The sequence below is a fragment of the Polyergus mexicanus genome, unplaced genomic scaffold, assembly GCF_030449975.1.
Source record: "Polyergus mexicanus isolate NDT 795.1 unplaced genomic scaffold, iyPolMexi1.0 SCAF_9, whole genome shotgun sequence".
Taxonomy (NCBI): Eukaryota; Metazoa; Arthropoda; class Insecta; order Hymenoptera; family Formicidae; genus Polyergus; species Polyergus mexicanus.
Window position 1 is genome coordinate 1,305,783 of NW_027223329.1, and position 16,703 is coordinate 1,322,485.

The following is a 16,703-nucleotide window of genomic DNA, read 5'->3' on the forward strand; positions in this document are numbered from 1 at the left end:
CCATTTATCTCTCTATTTATTTAAAAAAATTATATTTGAAATATATTATATCAAATAATATATATATATATATATATATATATATATATATATATATATATATTATTATATAAAAATCCCGCAAGATTTATTTATACTAAATTATTTAAACTATTATTATCTTTTCTTTGTTTAAAATAAATTGTAGAGAATTATTTTTGATAAATATTTCAATAAAAGAAAGTAGTATATTATATTTATTTTTTCAAATTATATACCCTTAACAAATTCACTTACGCACACGTACACACAGTTTTATAATATAGCTTTTTTAAATCATATTCTACATAAAAATTATAGATATACATATATGCGATTAATCTATTTTGCATTTGTATTACCTTCTTTACGAGGAAGACTTAATTTAATTAGCGAGAAAAAGTATAATTCTTGTATATATAAACACGCTGATATTTTCAGTCATTAAGGACGATCGTATTCAAAATACAGCTTTAAGGGCAGCTACTTAAGATACGATCTTACTAATGACTCTCGCATTTAAGAATTTAGCATAATGATGCGAATCTTATCTTACCCACGAAACGCATACAATAAAATAATTCGTAAAACTGTGATAATGCGAATCTGAGAATATTATCTCTGATTTAAAAACAATATAAAACTTAATTATTTAATAATACTTTTGCAATGCTTCTTTTATTTACAATTTTATAATTCTTCAAAATTACAACAGAATTGTTTGAGTAAACTGTTGTTTACATATTATAAATAAATAAATATTATTCTTAAAGCTTATATTTATTAATTAAAAAATATATAAATATATAACAAAAATTTTTGAAAAGAAAAAAGTAGAAGGTTTTTTTTCTGACATTCCTAGCAAAATAGCTCTAAAAATTATTTTTAAGGAATAATACATTAAAAATATTTAAATTTGATAAAATATATTTCATGCAAATCGTTAAGTTTTAGCTGATGAACAAGATTTACTCAACCGAGATTTTTGGCTTAATCGAATAACGTTTTCTCGATTAAGGATTTTGGATTTTCTACAAGATATAATGTGTAAACGGAGAAATATGTGTATTCGATGCAAAATAAATCTACCTATTTGTTAATTAATACGTGTCACTTTGCAGACGTGGTTCCATAGCAAATTGCTTCTCTTCCTCTATTGCGGCCGGTGTGCGTGCTACGAATTCATAAGTAAGGATTCGGTACGCAAGGGACTACATATATATATCGAGTGGTTTATTTCATCAAGTTGGGGTATCAAAAAGAAAAAGAGAAGAAAGAAAAGAGGTAGAAAACTTGCGGCTTGAAATGCAAATTCGCACAGCTATACTGAGCTCTGTTTACGAGATCAACGTACTACTACTTGGATTAGGCTAAGAACCTAAGTCTGCGGAGTGTGCAAAAGTGCGAACGTTAAGAGGAGATAGTCTTTCAACTCGGAAAAGAGAGAAGAGACTCTCTATTTTATCCAATTCTTATACATATATTTGTAGATTTGAAATTTTGAAAACATAAAGAAATATAATAAGCCATAACGATGATTCAACTGCTATTTGTAATATGTACAGAGAGAGGGACATAATAATATATTAACAATGTTATATAAGATTGCAAAAACTGAGAATATATGTAAAAAATGTAACTACCTAACACAAATCTTTACAAATATGATATTAAAAATAAAATATTAATACAAAAAAGTCTATATATAAATATATTATTTATTATATATTTTTATATATATAATATAATAAATTATATTATTATATATTTATATAATATTATTGTTTTAATAAATGTTAATTATTTTACATTTGTCGGCGCAATAAAGGTGCGTAGATAAAATTTAAAGAGGCAAGCGAGGGGAACTGAAACGGATACATCATCGGATATCAGTTAATTGGCACGCTCGTTATTTTTCACTCTGACCGCCGATAACCAGGAGCCGAAGCCGGTTAGCCGTGATATCGAAAAACAATCAAAGGCTCACACTCGCATCACGACGTGACTGCTATGTATGATCGCGCACCGTTCCCTTATAGAGGGTAAAGAGGAAGAGCGTCCTCGCGCGACCTCGAGTTAATTCTCATCGTATATCCTCCCTTTCGATATTTCCTGAATCGCTTTATCCATTCTCTCTCTCTCTCTCTCTCTCTCTTTTTCTCTCCTTCCATCTCTTATCTCAGAGCTCGGTGTCAACGCTCCTCGTTTTCCCTCGTCGATCTGACAAGGAGGAGAAACGCAGAGTCAGATGGCAGTTATCGAGGAAGAAAGTCGATAGCGATATAAAATATGATTCTCTTCTTTCCTCTTTTGCTATAAGGTAAGTCGCGCCCGTTCTTCGCGAACATCGAAAGAAAACGCACACCTCGTTAACGTGCCGTCATATATCTGCGCGAGATTCTGATCTCTCTTTTCTGCTACGTAACTCGAGCTATCTCATCGATGCGCTTAAAATTTCAACCGATCAAATCGACTATTTATGTACAAAGGGAATATGCACCACCGAATTTCGATGTGAAATACGCGCGAAAAACCTAAGAAGAATCTTGAAACAAGACTCCCCAAGTTTTCGAAAGCGCGAATACACGATTGAACTTCGGTTTAATTTAAAGTTGACAGATCTCTCAACGTATGCAACAAAAAAGGAACAATGCCACGCATCCACTGTCACGCCGATTGTGAGATACTTGGAAAGAAGATCTATTCGATTTTTATCTCAAAGTGTTACCCGTTTCGAAATTACTCGCGTGATTTAAGGGATTTTCAGAATTCGGATTCTATATCCAGAATAGATTATTTGCAAGAATTAATCGCGGATAACGATACAAACAGATCTTTAATATAAATTGCGCTCGATAGCTGAAGAAGTATACCATTTCTCTTAAATCCCTCCAATCGTTTGCCTATGTCCGCTCCATCATTTTGACAGAAAAACATTGAGTGGACACACATGGCGTCTCATCCGTCAGTACAACGAAAATAGCCATAGCGAGATATACAAAAAGTGCGCTTGAAATTAAAAGAATTTTATAAAACTTTCTTCCGCTTATTAAATAATCATCAAGATAAAAGCGTTGGATTATAATGGTTATATTTTCGTTTATTTATCTCTATTCTTTATTTATTTATTAGGTGTACAACTTTGCTTCCGCCGTTTCTTTCCCGAAATTCGAGGCTTTATTGTAAAAAACTGGTTATACATTTATGATTCGTTTTGAAATTGCTTGTTGAGTCACTCCCAATGATCGTGCCAATTCTTTTTGACTTTGACTCGAGTCTTCATTAAGTAATGCCTCCAACTCTGCATCTTCGAAAACCTTCTCTCTTCCACCGCTATGCCGGTCTTCGACGTCAGAATCACCGTTCTTGAAGCGTTGAAACCACTCACGACACGTTCTTTCACTAATAGCGGCTTCTCACCATAAGTATTTGAGAGCATTCGATGAGCCTCAGCCGCAGATTTCTTCATATTGAAGCAGAAAATTAAAACCTCCCGCAAATGACGAGAATTTGGCTCGTAAACTGACATTTTCAATCGAGAATAACTTTATGACGCAGACACAAATCGACTAATGTTTCTATGGGGTTATGTTGACAGATGCCCAAGTTTATCGCATGACGTCTATGATCTATTTATTTCGACCACTACTTACCGCTAAAGCCATATATAGGAAAACGGCGGAAGCAAAGTTGTACACCTAATATATATATATATATATATATATAATATATATTCTGCATAGATAAGAAGTAACTGATGGGAGTCACTTCTCTTAAAAGAATATAAATTTTTTTATTATTCATAGTTGGAAGGCGATTAATATTATTACTATTATCATTATTATTATTATATATTGTATTATTTTTATTATTATATGATAAAGTGAACTTTTCTCTATTTCGTATTACATCATTTTTTTTTAAAAGCGAGTCTAAAATTTAAATTTTTTTTTTGAATAATTGAATAATTAATTTTAAAAGTTAACATCGTTTCTTTTTTCTTTCTTAGGGATCTTATTTCAATCTGTTCTTTATGTAAAATATTTCTTTCTCTTTCTTTTTTTTATCTCTCTTTAAAAGAAATAAACCGCTGGTTAGACCAGCAATTTTATCTTAAAAGTTTGCAAAAAAATTTCGCTATTTATCGATTTCCATAAATATCTTGTACGGATCAGTGCTATTAACGCAGTGCGATTACATGAAGGCTGCATGTTGCTGTTTATAGAGTCACCAAGCGCGTTATCATTATAGGCTTCATCATCGCGAATGACAAGAGTTTCGAGACGGCATTGAGTCGGCAAGCTCGAAAAGCGATCGATCGAAAACGGAGCTGGAGATGCCATCGCGTCGTGCGCGATTTTAATTTCAATTTTGTCACCTACGGACTCTTCTCCAATTTCCGGCTCATCGAAGTGAAGAATCGCAGAGAGAGAGAGAGAGAGAGAGAGAAAAGAAAAGAGCGGAACCACGTTCGATGCGCCTGCGATAAGATAATAATTCATAACACTGATAAAAAATAGGAACGTTTCTCTTCGCGTCGACAGCGAGTAAAACTTGTACTCGCTCGGCGCCAAAATTTCGACGGTGAATTTTCTCTCTCTCTCTCTCTCTCTCTTTCTCTCTCTCGCACTTTCATCATCGCACAGATTCCTGCAGCATAGTAAATGCTGACCTACTATTCCGCGCATTTCCCCGACTTTCCACGATATTTCATAACTCGCCGCGCGAACATCGCGGTGGTTGACGTGCGTCGTCGGCAGACGAATTATAATAATGGAGAACTGCGCTATTTTTCGGAAAAACGCAATAAGCGGACTCTTCTCGGATATGCATGTTTTATGACGTCGAGTCGGTTAGAAGGTCAGCGCAAGACGGCGTAAAAACACGAGAGAATAAAGTTAAAGCTTCATCAAAAAAAGAAGAAAAAAAATACACGTCAACATACGCTTTTTGAATTTAATACACATGACGTCCCCGTAATATACAATAACAACTGGCTTTAAAAATATATCTCATGTATATTTTCTCTTCCCTGTATACAGGGTGTCCCATTTTAAACTACCCACTCAAATATCTCAGAAACACTGCGTTAAATCGAAAAATGTTTCAAACAAAAGTTGTGTGGCTTCAAGGGGGCCATAAGATGGTGATAGGTAAGATAATAACGATTTTAGTAGACACTTTTACTTTAATGAAAATATTCTTTTTTATTTTAATAAGCAATAATTCACTATAATTCTATTTATTTTTATTCACCTCTCTCTCTCTCTCTCTCTATGCATACATATAATATAATTAAATTAATCAAAGATCTATATTTTACCTATATCTATATGTAAATATCTTAATATGTTTATTTTTTAAAAATTAAAATTATGTGACGTAACATTATTTAAAAAAATACGCTACACTATTGTATTATAGAATATAGCTTGTAATATACATTTTTAATAAGTGAATTACTTTCTAATAGAAAATGTTTAGAAACATTTGATATTATTTTGCATTTGATATTATTAATTAAAGGAGAAAAAGAAAAGAGTGCAACAACGATTAATTTTATTTCAGTAAATGTCAGTGTGAACGAGGAGGAGTCTTCGTCTTTTTCTGTAAAATTAATTAATAAAGATGTGCGTGCGCGCAGAGACATATATCATTAAAAATACTAGAAACAAAAAAGTACATATATAAGAATATATATATATGCAGGACTTATTGTAAGTAAAATAAACTAATATTATGTAACATTAAAAATTTTTTTTTTTTTAAATTTTCTCTTCGTTATATTATTTATTATTGTACCGTTAAATATTTCAATATACATATCTGAATATATTCCGTAGTTTCTACATACTTTTAATTATTTAACAAAAATTATTTATAAATTGGGACTTGGACAAATATTTGTAAAAATACAAAATAAATACGTTCTATATAATTCTATAAACGAGATATTATTATTACAATATTTTTTTCAACGTAAGTTCCGCAACATGAATTATTCGAGAACCTCCAGTTCTCGAATATATATTACGATATTTAAATTAAAACCTAGAAGTTTTTGCACCTACTTGTAGACTTATATACTGTAAATATTTACAGAATTAAACAGAAAAAAACAAAGAAAAAATATATAATGTAACATAAAATTTGTGTAATATATATAATATACATATTACGCAAATATTATACATGCGTAAAGTTTTAACAAATTAGAAAATATTGTGACTTCACGATAATAAACAATTTTAAATTTTGCGAGAACATTTTAATTTGAAGCTAAATTCCAATCTTGCAAATTTTTACGAATGTAATTTCTTTTACAAATCATCCTTGAAGAATAAATTATAAGAATTTGTACTTTCAAGTTTGTTGGTAAATTCAAAGCTTATTTACAATCTCATTAATTCACATTGGTTTGTTATCATTGTCTCGTGACCGCTAATCTTATATTTGGTTTATCCTCTTCTCGTTTCTGTTACATTTAAAAGAATAGTTCTTGACGAAACGCTCCGCGTGGATATTCATATTTACGATCTACAAAAGAGGAAACGTACTTTTGATGGTAATACTAATTAATAACTCGAACAATACGCCATAAATTATCTGATGTAAGTCTAAACTATATTGTACATACAGATATAAATATTTCAAAGTATATTTTGCGTTTGCTCGCATTTGCATGCGTATTCGCGATATGTGATTATAAAATATTTTATTAATTATCGATTATTTAACAATTTTATCTTAACATATATTCCATATAATGCAAGCAATCCATTAATATAATAATATATTCCTTTTTAAAAACAAAAATAATCTCAAAATAAAAAAAAAATAGTAATTTAGCTAATCTAATAAACAAGCTTTTTTTCTTATCACCAGATTTCTCTGTTCAAATCATACGATCTTGTTCTTAATATATGTTACAATATAATATTTTATATTAATATAACATTTTCTCATCTTTAAAAATTAGAGATATGTATACAATATGCGTATGATATGTGTGCACTCTGTTAGATGTTTTATTTTATATTTAATCCGCTAATCTAATAATTTTTACGTTTTATAGTTTCTTAGTAACATCGCGTTTATATTTCAAATAGAAGCACATTATGGCACATCATCCGCATCCTGTCCCTGTAGGAAATAATCCTCCCGAAAATGAAGATGATATTAGACTGGAGGGTAATGCCTTTGGAGGAAATAATGATCTCGAAGATGAAAACGTTATACCAGACGATAATGTCTTTAGAAGAATCGATTATTTCGCGGATGAAAATGCTAATTATTTTTTACCAAACGATAACGAGTTTAAAGCCTTTGATCGTCAAAGAGATATTAATGAACCAGGATTATTCATTGGATATAGATTATTTCCGTTTACCCTCGTACACATAAAAAATGGTACGTATATGACATTCATTACTTAATTGAAATAAGTAATACTTTACAAGCATCATTACTTTATGATATAGTTTTGTACGTCGGATTGCACGCGCTTTTCAACGAATTCGAAATCAGGGTGGTTAGCTGCCCCTGTCTAACCAGACCGCCGTACGATCTCGCCGCAGTTGGTAAGAGATATAATGACAAACATTCGTGATCTTCCGTGAAATGCGATACACAATACGACAATATGTTATATTTTAACAGGACTATCTGGTAACGCGTCGTATTTGCGCGTTGGTGGGTTATATAATTTATTACCAAATCCGCAGACAGACATAACATACGACATTCGAAGTGAATTATTAAGATATTGTTATGATACCTTTATTATTGGAACAGGCTATGCTGCGAAACCATCTATGCTTTACAATGGTCTTGTATGTATCATCGATATTTTCACACGCAAAAGAACATATTGGCTTTCCGAAAAAAAAAAAAAAATAGAATGTACAAGTAGATTATTGTTTTATTCTTACTATTTTTTCGTTGTATTAATGTAATTTTTATTTTAATTATGTAAATTAAGTCCAAGTTTAATTTTAATTATATTAATTTGTCATTAATTTTAAAAACTCTCTTATTTATCTTATCGACATCTCTCTCTTTCTCTATTCCTCCCTCTCACCCTCTCTCTCTCTCTCTCTCTCTCTCTCTCTCTCTCTCTCTCTCTCTCTCTCTCTCTCTCTCTCTATAGGAAAACGATTTCTATTATAGCTTACTATGAATGCGACAGTCTTGCCACCTGAAAATGTTAATAATAACAGTCGTATCGTTTATGAAAATAATATTGGGCATTTACAACTGAAAGAGATCACAGATTCCAATCAAATGATATGCTCTATATTGGGCAATTTTTTCTTCAGTGAAGGCAAACCAGGAAAGGTGATCCAAATGCGTGCTAAAGGACGCAAATTCCCTTGCAGCATCGTATCAATAATACAAACTATTCTGTTACGTTACTGTCAATCCGCAATTGGTAAGAGATAACCCTTGCAAGAGCGTATCGTGATTAACAAAATGAATAGAGAGTAAAAATAATAAAATTGATCTATAAAAATAATATGTGTCTATAAATAAATATGTTTTTTCATATCCAATATTTTAGTTTTAGGTGGCGTGTTTTTAATAAACGGGGGAAAAGCGCAATGCCTCATTACACCAGAAGATTATCCAGAAATTTTGCTACCCCATAACATTTATACATGGTTAAAGTCGTATCAATACGATTGTAAGAATATAGTAGCTGTTGGCGCATTAAGCAATACTATGTACGAATTTATTGGACAGCTACCTGACGGAAATGTAAGTTACTTCTTAAATGTACAAACAGATATTATTTTCTATATATAATTACGTTTAAATTCCTCATTTTTAAATGGATCATCATAAAATTACAAAAATTCTAATTTTTCTTTTACTTTCTTCCAATTAATTTGTATTTATATGCGCATTTTGTTATATATCTATTATGTATTAAGCAAATTGATATATTATATTTCAAAATTTTGTGCTCATTAGCCGAACTATTGTAACATTGTTGGTAACGTCAATACTTTATTTTTAATAACCGATACATTACGAAACATGAATTGGCATAATCTTTATATCCTGCAGATGATAATAGACAGCCGTTATAAATTTCACATTTTCTCTAAAAATGAACCAGCCGGCATATTCGAGAACGATATCACAGCGGAAGAGACAGAATACATTGGTTACTTTAATATAGCGCAAACAGCATATCTCTAAAAGTGACAAATTTTCATTCTTGATATAAAATCAAATGCGTTCTATTAATGCATTATATGTTATGAGAAATTCACAGCAGAAAAATGTTGTCGCAAAGCATTCATGACGAAGATATTATTTTGAAATATCTTACATTAGTCTTTAGATTTGCACAAGGATTATTTTGGAATGCAATAAATCGCTATATAATATTGAAGACTGAATTACGTAGTTCAAATGGTCTACGTTTCTGTTTCGATTGACGATGAGAAAAATACCAGAGAAACGTTAAAAGATTCGATGATATCTTTCTCTTTCTCAATAAACTTTTGCTCTGACTTTTTCTGCAAACGAATCGATTTGTGTTAGACTTCTTTTATAATTGGTATAAATATATCAATATAATATACGTAGAATATTTCTAAATATATATGATTCCCCGAATTAGATGGCACAAATAAATATAGAACTCTACATCTATAACGCTGATCGTTATAAAGGTTGTCCCATTTTAAAGGACCCACTCAAATATCTCAGAAACACTGCGTTAAATCGAAAAATGTTTCAAACAAAAGTTATGTGGCTTCAAGGGGGCCATAAGATGGTGACAATGATTTGACTTTGGAAAATCATGAAGCTCATGTGAAGGTTAACTTTAAAATCTTAAATAGAAACCCCCATTTTTTATTTAGTATTCTTGTATCTTGCCTCGAGAGCTTTCCAAAACACTATAATAAACTATTTTTCTATTCAGTACTTTTTGAGTTATTTTATATTTTAATCTGACATCTTTTGATATAAAAAATTAAATATCTCATAAAATAGTTAGTTTTTGATAATCTTACCGTAATACTTTTATGTACAGAATAATGATACAAATCAATTAGTATAAAAAAATAATAGTTTTTAAAAAAATTATTAGGATGTATTTTTTTAAACAATTTGTTTTTTTTTTACACTAATTGATTTGTCTCATTATTCTGTACATAAAAGAATTACGGTAAGATTATCGAAAACTGAATATTTTATGAGATATTTAATTTTTTATATCAAAAAATGTCAGATTAAAATATAACATAACTCGAAAAGTACTGAATAAAAAAATAGTTTATTATAGTGTTTTGAAAAGCTCTCTTGTCAGCTACAAGAATACTAAATAAAAAATGGGGGTTTCCATTTAAGATTTTAAAGTTGATCTTCACATAACCTTCAAATGATTTTACAAGGTCAAATCATTGTCACCATCTTATGGCCCCCTTGAAGCCACATAACTTTTGTTTGAAACATTTTTCGATTTAACGCAGTGTTTCTGAGATATTTGAATGGGTCCTTTAAAATGGGACACCCTGTATATTTCAATTTCGTGAAACTATTATATAATTCGTCGATTATATAACATTTCAATTATATATTTTTTATTTTAAACAATTCATATTTTCTATGTGGACTTGCGTGATCTACTTTTTCTTCGAATTATCTTTATTACATTTTTATCATATTAAAGACAATTTATACAAATTTTTGCCAATTTATATATTTAACATAATAATGTATTTAGAATCTAACAATGATTACATTAACTCGTTATTACTTATGATCGATACAGTTTTGTACTTGTTCTTGCTGTCATTTTTCAAATTTTATTTTGGAGAAAATTATTATAATGTGCCGGAATATTTTATGTCATTAATAATATTCACATATATAAAAGTAGAATAATATTTATTATAAATAATAATCGGAATATGATTACAATAATGATATATATTAACTTTCAATATTTTTGATTAAAATTATATTTTATACAATATACAAGAAGTTTGTGAAGTACACATTCATATACATACATACGTATATATATATATATATATATGTATGTATTGTTTTATATATGGTATTTATACATAAATATATACATATTTTTACATGTATATATATACATATACATATATATATTTATATATACTATATGTGTCTGTATATTTATTATATATTTATAATAATTTTTATATCTATATTATAAAAATATAATTTTATATATATACATGCACGTGTGTGTGTATGTATTGTTTTATATATTTATATATATACATATACATATACATATGTGTATGTGTGTGTGTATATATATATATATATATTTGTATGTATATTTGTCATACATTCATTAATAATTTTTATGTCTATATTATATAAATATATGATTATATACATACATAAATATATTTTTATATATACATAAATATATTTCACAAGCTTTTTATAAATTTAGCATTGTTACAAAAAATAATTTTTTTGAAAGAATGATCTATATCTATACAAAAGTTTTACTACAAAAGCTAAGTTCTTTTATAAAAAAATATTATTCTACGAAGAGCCATATTATATATACTTCGATACATATATTATACGCTCATATTTTCTATATTCATCCCATCACATTATAAAGTACTTTGTCAAAATAATTACACGCAAAATATTATAGAAGATAAATGTAAGATATCATTTATATCAATTATATCGATCATTAAAATACACATAACGTATATTTTATATTAATAGAATATTATCGTAAAGAAAATTTAGAATTAAAGACGACTTTCACATGTGTATGTAAAGAGAGTCGATTTATAATAAATCAAACCAAAAACAATACAAAAGTGTTTCTCTTTAGCAATACTTATTTGCAATTTATATTTTTTTCTATCTTTTTATTTATACTTTTTTATATTAATTGTAGCAACACAGAAAATTTGCTGTTATGTTCCTACAACTTTAACAAGAAATATAAAGTATTCTTTATAGCTCGGAAAAATCAAAACTAGTTAGTATACGAAAATTGACTGTATATCATTATGCAGGAATTTGCTATCACCCAACTCTCTCTCATATAAATTCTAATGCACAGAGTTTACGTATCATGTATGTAAGAGTAGAAGTCGAATCACCAGACACGAGAACATATTGAAGTTTTCCAATGAAACTAAATTTCCACAGATAATAATTACGGTATCTCTCTTAGTCTGACTCCTTCCCTTCGACTTGTCCGGCATGAGTGACTACCGGTAACTATTAGCGTTTTCGAATGAAGCAAGTTTGATCGCTTTGAAAGTAATTAAACCCAATTTACCATGAATATATGTTCGATCAAAAATAAGTTTTAAGAGAATCTGATTAATACAAATATATGATACATTAATAATATAACTAATATAAAATACATCTCTAGGCTTTAAAGCATAAAATTCATTGCCCTGATTAATCAATTAAATGCTTACTTGAAATATTTTATTGATTAATCTAATAATTTAAATACTCCTAATAATCAAGACAGAATATATGACGTTATTAATTGATCTCCGAACAATCAAACCTGCTTCACTCGAAAACGTTATATGTTACCGCCGGCATAGCTCTTAGGATCATTAGAATACTCAAACCTCCTCACCCGGCAAATGCCTTCATTAAGGTGGAGATACTATGGAGGAGGAAAAATGTATGAGGATGATTTGTTTCCTCTTTTTTTCATTTCTCAGGTTTGATTAGGTTTTATTTATTTTAATATACAATACAATAAATGATACAATATAATAAATTTAATATACAAAATATAATCTGAAATTTTAATTTTCTTCTAATGTATAGTGTATGTATAATGTATATAAAAAATAACATATTTCGTCAAATATTCAATTTTCGATAATTTTACCGTCATACTTCTATGTACAGAATAATAAGACAAATTAATTAGTGCCAAAAAAAATACATTGTAAATAATTTTCATAAAAAGAATTTTTTTTTTATACCAATTGATTTGTCTCATTATTCTGTACATAGAAGTATTACGGTAAGATTATCAAAAACTAAATATTTTACGAGATATTTAATCTTTTATATCAAAATATGTCAGATTAAAATATAAAATAATTGAAAAAGTACTTAATAAAAAAATACTTTATTATAGTGTTTTGGAAAGCTCTCGATGTCAGCTACAAGAATACTAAATAAAAAATGAGGGTTTTCGTTTAAGATTTTAAAGTTGACCTTCACATGACCTTCAAATGATTTTCCAAGGTCAAATCATTGTCACCGTCTTATGGCCCCCTTGAAGCCACACAACTTTTGCTTGAAACATTTTTCGATTTAACGCAGTGTTTCTGAGATATTTGAGTGGGTCCTTTAAAATGGAACATCCTGTATGTCATAGGAATCAATATGTCTTCTATAAATCTGAAGAAAAACAAGCAAGATAGAATTTACGTTCACATGATCGGCATATCAAAATTCTTCAAGATCTTGGAACATTCGTTTGCAGTTCCATTCGTCCGTTGGCATTCGCGGAATTTATCACCGTCTTTTTATCCTTCTCCTTACTCTGAAACTTCTTCAAACCTCAATCGAAGCGATACGAATGGAAAAGTACCAAGTTTCTTCGAGAAGAAGGGCCAAAGGGAAGAAAAGGAAGCTTTTAACATTGTATTTTTCGCCTCATTATATTGATTAGATGGAACCAAGTTACTCTTGTATACGTGAATACAAGTTTTATGTAAATTACTTATAATATTCATTTTATCGATCAGTGAATAATAGAAATGCTTCATTATTGAATTAATTCAATTATTATCATTATTAGATTATTAAATAATATGGAAATGGTTGAATAACGAAAAAAATATAATCTTCTCACTTTTAATAAAGGTACAATTATTTAGAGTATCGAAGTTTCCCAATAATTCAATGCTGACTTTTGGCAGATTGTCTTTCTTATATACATGAATGATCATCTAAAGCAAAATTTTTTATGTAATATACTACCGTTATAAAAAATATACATAATCATGTAATTGAAATAAATTTTGATAGATGGTAGTTTAAAAATTTATATAAATATAATGTACAATTATGTAATTGATATAATCTGAAAAAAAATACTGATTTAGAATATGCATTGTTTCTAAAATTACACATAATTCGAAATCTCGCATTTGTAGCTCACTAAACTAATTGATACGACCGAGCTTAATTAATCTTGGCAACTCTTCTCCGAATACCAGCAATTATTTCTGCGATTTAAGATCATCCCTTCAGTTGATACATTTTTATAATAATACCCGACGGTAAATTTCCACAGCTATTACGGCACTGGAATGTAAACGCGCAATATCTAAATTACATTCGCATTAGAGGCGGATATTTAATCATTAAAATATCGTGCTGTTGCAGGTGCGGCAAGCAGTATTAAAACAATGGATATCTAACGCGTCCGAGGAATACAGAAGTAAAAACCCGCTCTAAATCTCACGTAAGTAGTTTTTGGAAGACAAAGAGAGAGAAAGAGAGAAAGAGTTATATATATATATATATATATATATATATATATATATATATATATATCGTGAGAAAAAAAAACTCGAGGAGAAAGATGGGCGTTACCTCGATAAAGTTCGCGCTCGGTAATAACGAAGTATACGTCGCGCGAACTTCTCGAACAATCCCTGTGACAGTTTCAATTTAAAGCGACCGTATTTCCGATAGTGACAAATCGACCGCGCCCAGAAACGTATTATCGGGTAAACCGTTATCGATGCAAAATTAAGGATCACGATAATTGGGTAAATGCGAAAGTCACGCGATTAGCCGACTCTAGACTAGTCGTGCATCGAACGGAGAAATGAAACACGACGCACGGACGAAAGCCGGATTTACGTGCGTAATACGCGCGATCGCGTAAATTGCGGCACCTCTCGACGATGTTAGCACCTCTCCGATACTCCGATACTCTTGTACATACACGTGCGAGCATTATTACCTGCCGTTGACATATGTATATATACGCGTATATGTACGTACTCTGGCGTCACTCTCGTATACATGTATACGCGTTTGTAATGAGAGAACGAGGATCAACCAGTATACATACAGGGTGTCCCATTTTAAAGGACCCACTCAAATATCTCAGAAACACTGCGTTAAATCGAAAAATATTTTAAACAAAAATTGTGTGGCTTCAAGGGGGCCATAAGATGGTGACAATGATTTGACCTTGGAAAATCATTTGAAGGTCATGTGAAGGTCAACTTTAAAATCTTAAATGGAAACCCCCATTTTTTATTTAGTATTCTTGTAGCTGACATCGAGAGCTTTCCAAAACAATATAATAAAGTATTTTTTCATTAAGTACTTTTTGAGTTATTTTATATTTTAATCTGACATATTTTGATATAAAAGATTAAATATCTCGTAAAATATTTAGTTTGACATGTCCATATTTCTCTCTCTCTCTCTCTCTCTCCCCCCTTCCCACTCCCTTCCCCCCTCACTCTCTCTCTCTCGTAACACCAAGTAACACGCTATATGGTATGTGTCGGTTCGATATTGACATTAGCAAACGCATCAACGCACTTTAACAGTTAATATCCCGCATTATGATTTACGTACGCAACATCATGCGCATTACAAGCTATGAATTTCTCTCTCTCTCTCTCTCTCTCTCTTTCTCTCTTTGTCTCGCGAGATATATATATATATATATATACATATATAAATGTATAAATAAATCCGTCTTTTCGCGTATCGCGATATAGGTCATTTGTCCTTTTTTTTTTGAGGCAACAATAAATTTCGAGACTTTCGAGAAAATTTTAATATATTCAAGTATCGATTTAATATGCCTTTTGTAAGAGTGAATTCGCGATCGATCTTTATATACATACGCATATACATTTATCGGTCTTCATGCATACGTATGTACACACATACACACTCTACATATATGTATATGTGCAATTACTCGTAAAGCACACGTGTTACTGCCATCAAGTTATTCGTTCGCAAGATTACCTTATGCTCTTTAGGGACTTCTGGATTTCTGAATAATTTCAATTGCCTCGCCATATGCTAATGAGACAGACGGTACTCGAACAATTTGATTTGAATCAGGCAATTATTAAGAGACTCTAATGGTAATAAAACCCTTAAAATATAAAGTGCCATTTTATTGTGTCACCGTAATTGTTGCTTTTCAAATCGGATAATCTTATTTAAAGAAATTGAAGGGTTGCGTTGAGCGCGATTCACGTAGGAAGACGAACAGAACTTTTTTACAATTTCTTAAGAAAAAAGTTACGCGTTCATGACAGACATTTTAATCAAGTACGGCTGATCAAAAATCTATATATATGATCGTCGCGCGAATTATGTGAATTAAGTAAAATAGCATTTGGTTTTCTTGTAAATAACTAGTATTTGTATATTTTATTGGAACAAAATTCAAAAAATATATATAAATCCATATAAATATATTCAAAATCATATCTTTCTCTTTCTGTCTCTTTTATATTAAAATATTTCCAATTGACGTTTACTTGTTACGTACATGCGTATCTTGTCATTTAATTTCCGACTGTTATACGATACGCGATCGACGATCGGTGATGATTATAAACGACGAATGCCATTTCATTTGTGCTACTGCATTCAAAATTATTTACGACGGAATTTGA

The 16,703-nt window shown here is 30.0% G+C and overlaps 2 protein-coding genes across 2 annotated transcripts in view; one reads left to right on the top strand and one right to left on the bottom strand.

Moving 5' to 3' along the window:
* LOC138936379 (uncharacterized) overlaps window positions 1–16,703 on the bottom strand; it is a 406,360-nt gene that overhangs the window by 52,066 nt on the left and 337,591 nt on the right. The window lies entirely within an intron of this gene.
* LOC138936441 (ester hydrolase C11orf54 homolog) lies at window positions 7,137–9,222 on the top strand. Its single transcript, XM_070301863.1, has 6 exons — window positions 7,137–7,428; window positions 7,500–7,598; window positions 7,678–7,850; window positions 8,188–8,449; window positions 8,579–8,775; window positions 9,088–9,222. The coding sequence occupies exons 1-6, from the start codon at window positions 7,137–7,139 to the stop codon at window positions 9,220–9,222; spliced, it is 1,158 nt and encodes a 385-aa protein (XP_070157964.1).

Bases quoted from the DNA above. Each gene is read 5' to 3' on its own strand.
- LOC138936441 (XM_070301863.1), top strand. From the start codon at position 7,137: ATGGCACATCATCCGCATCCTGTCCCTGTAGGAAATAATCCTCCCGAA. The intron at 7,599-7,677 runs GTAAGAGATATA...ATATTTTAACAG, and splicing joins GTACGATCTCGCCGCAGTTG to GACTATCTGGTAACGCGTCG. The intron at 8,776-9,087 runs GTAAGTTACTTC...TATATCCTGCAG, and splicing joins GACAGCTACCTGACGGAAAT to ATGATAATAGACAGCCGTTA.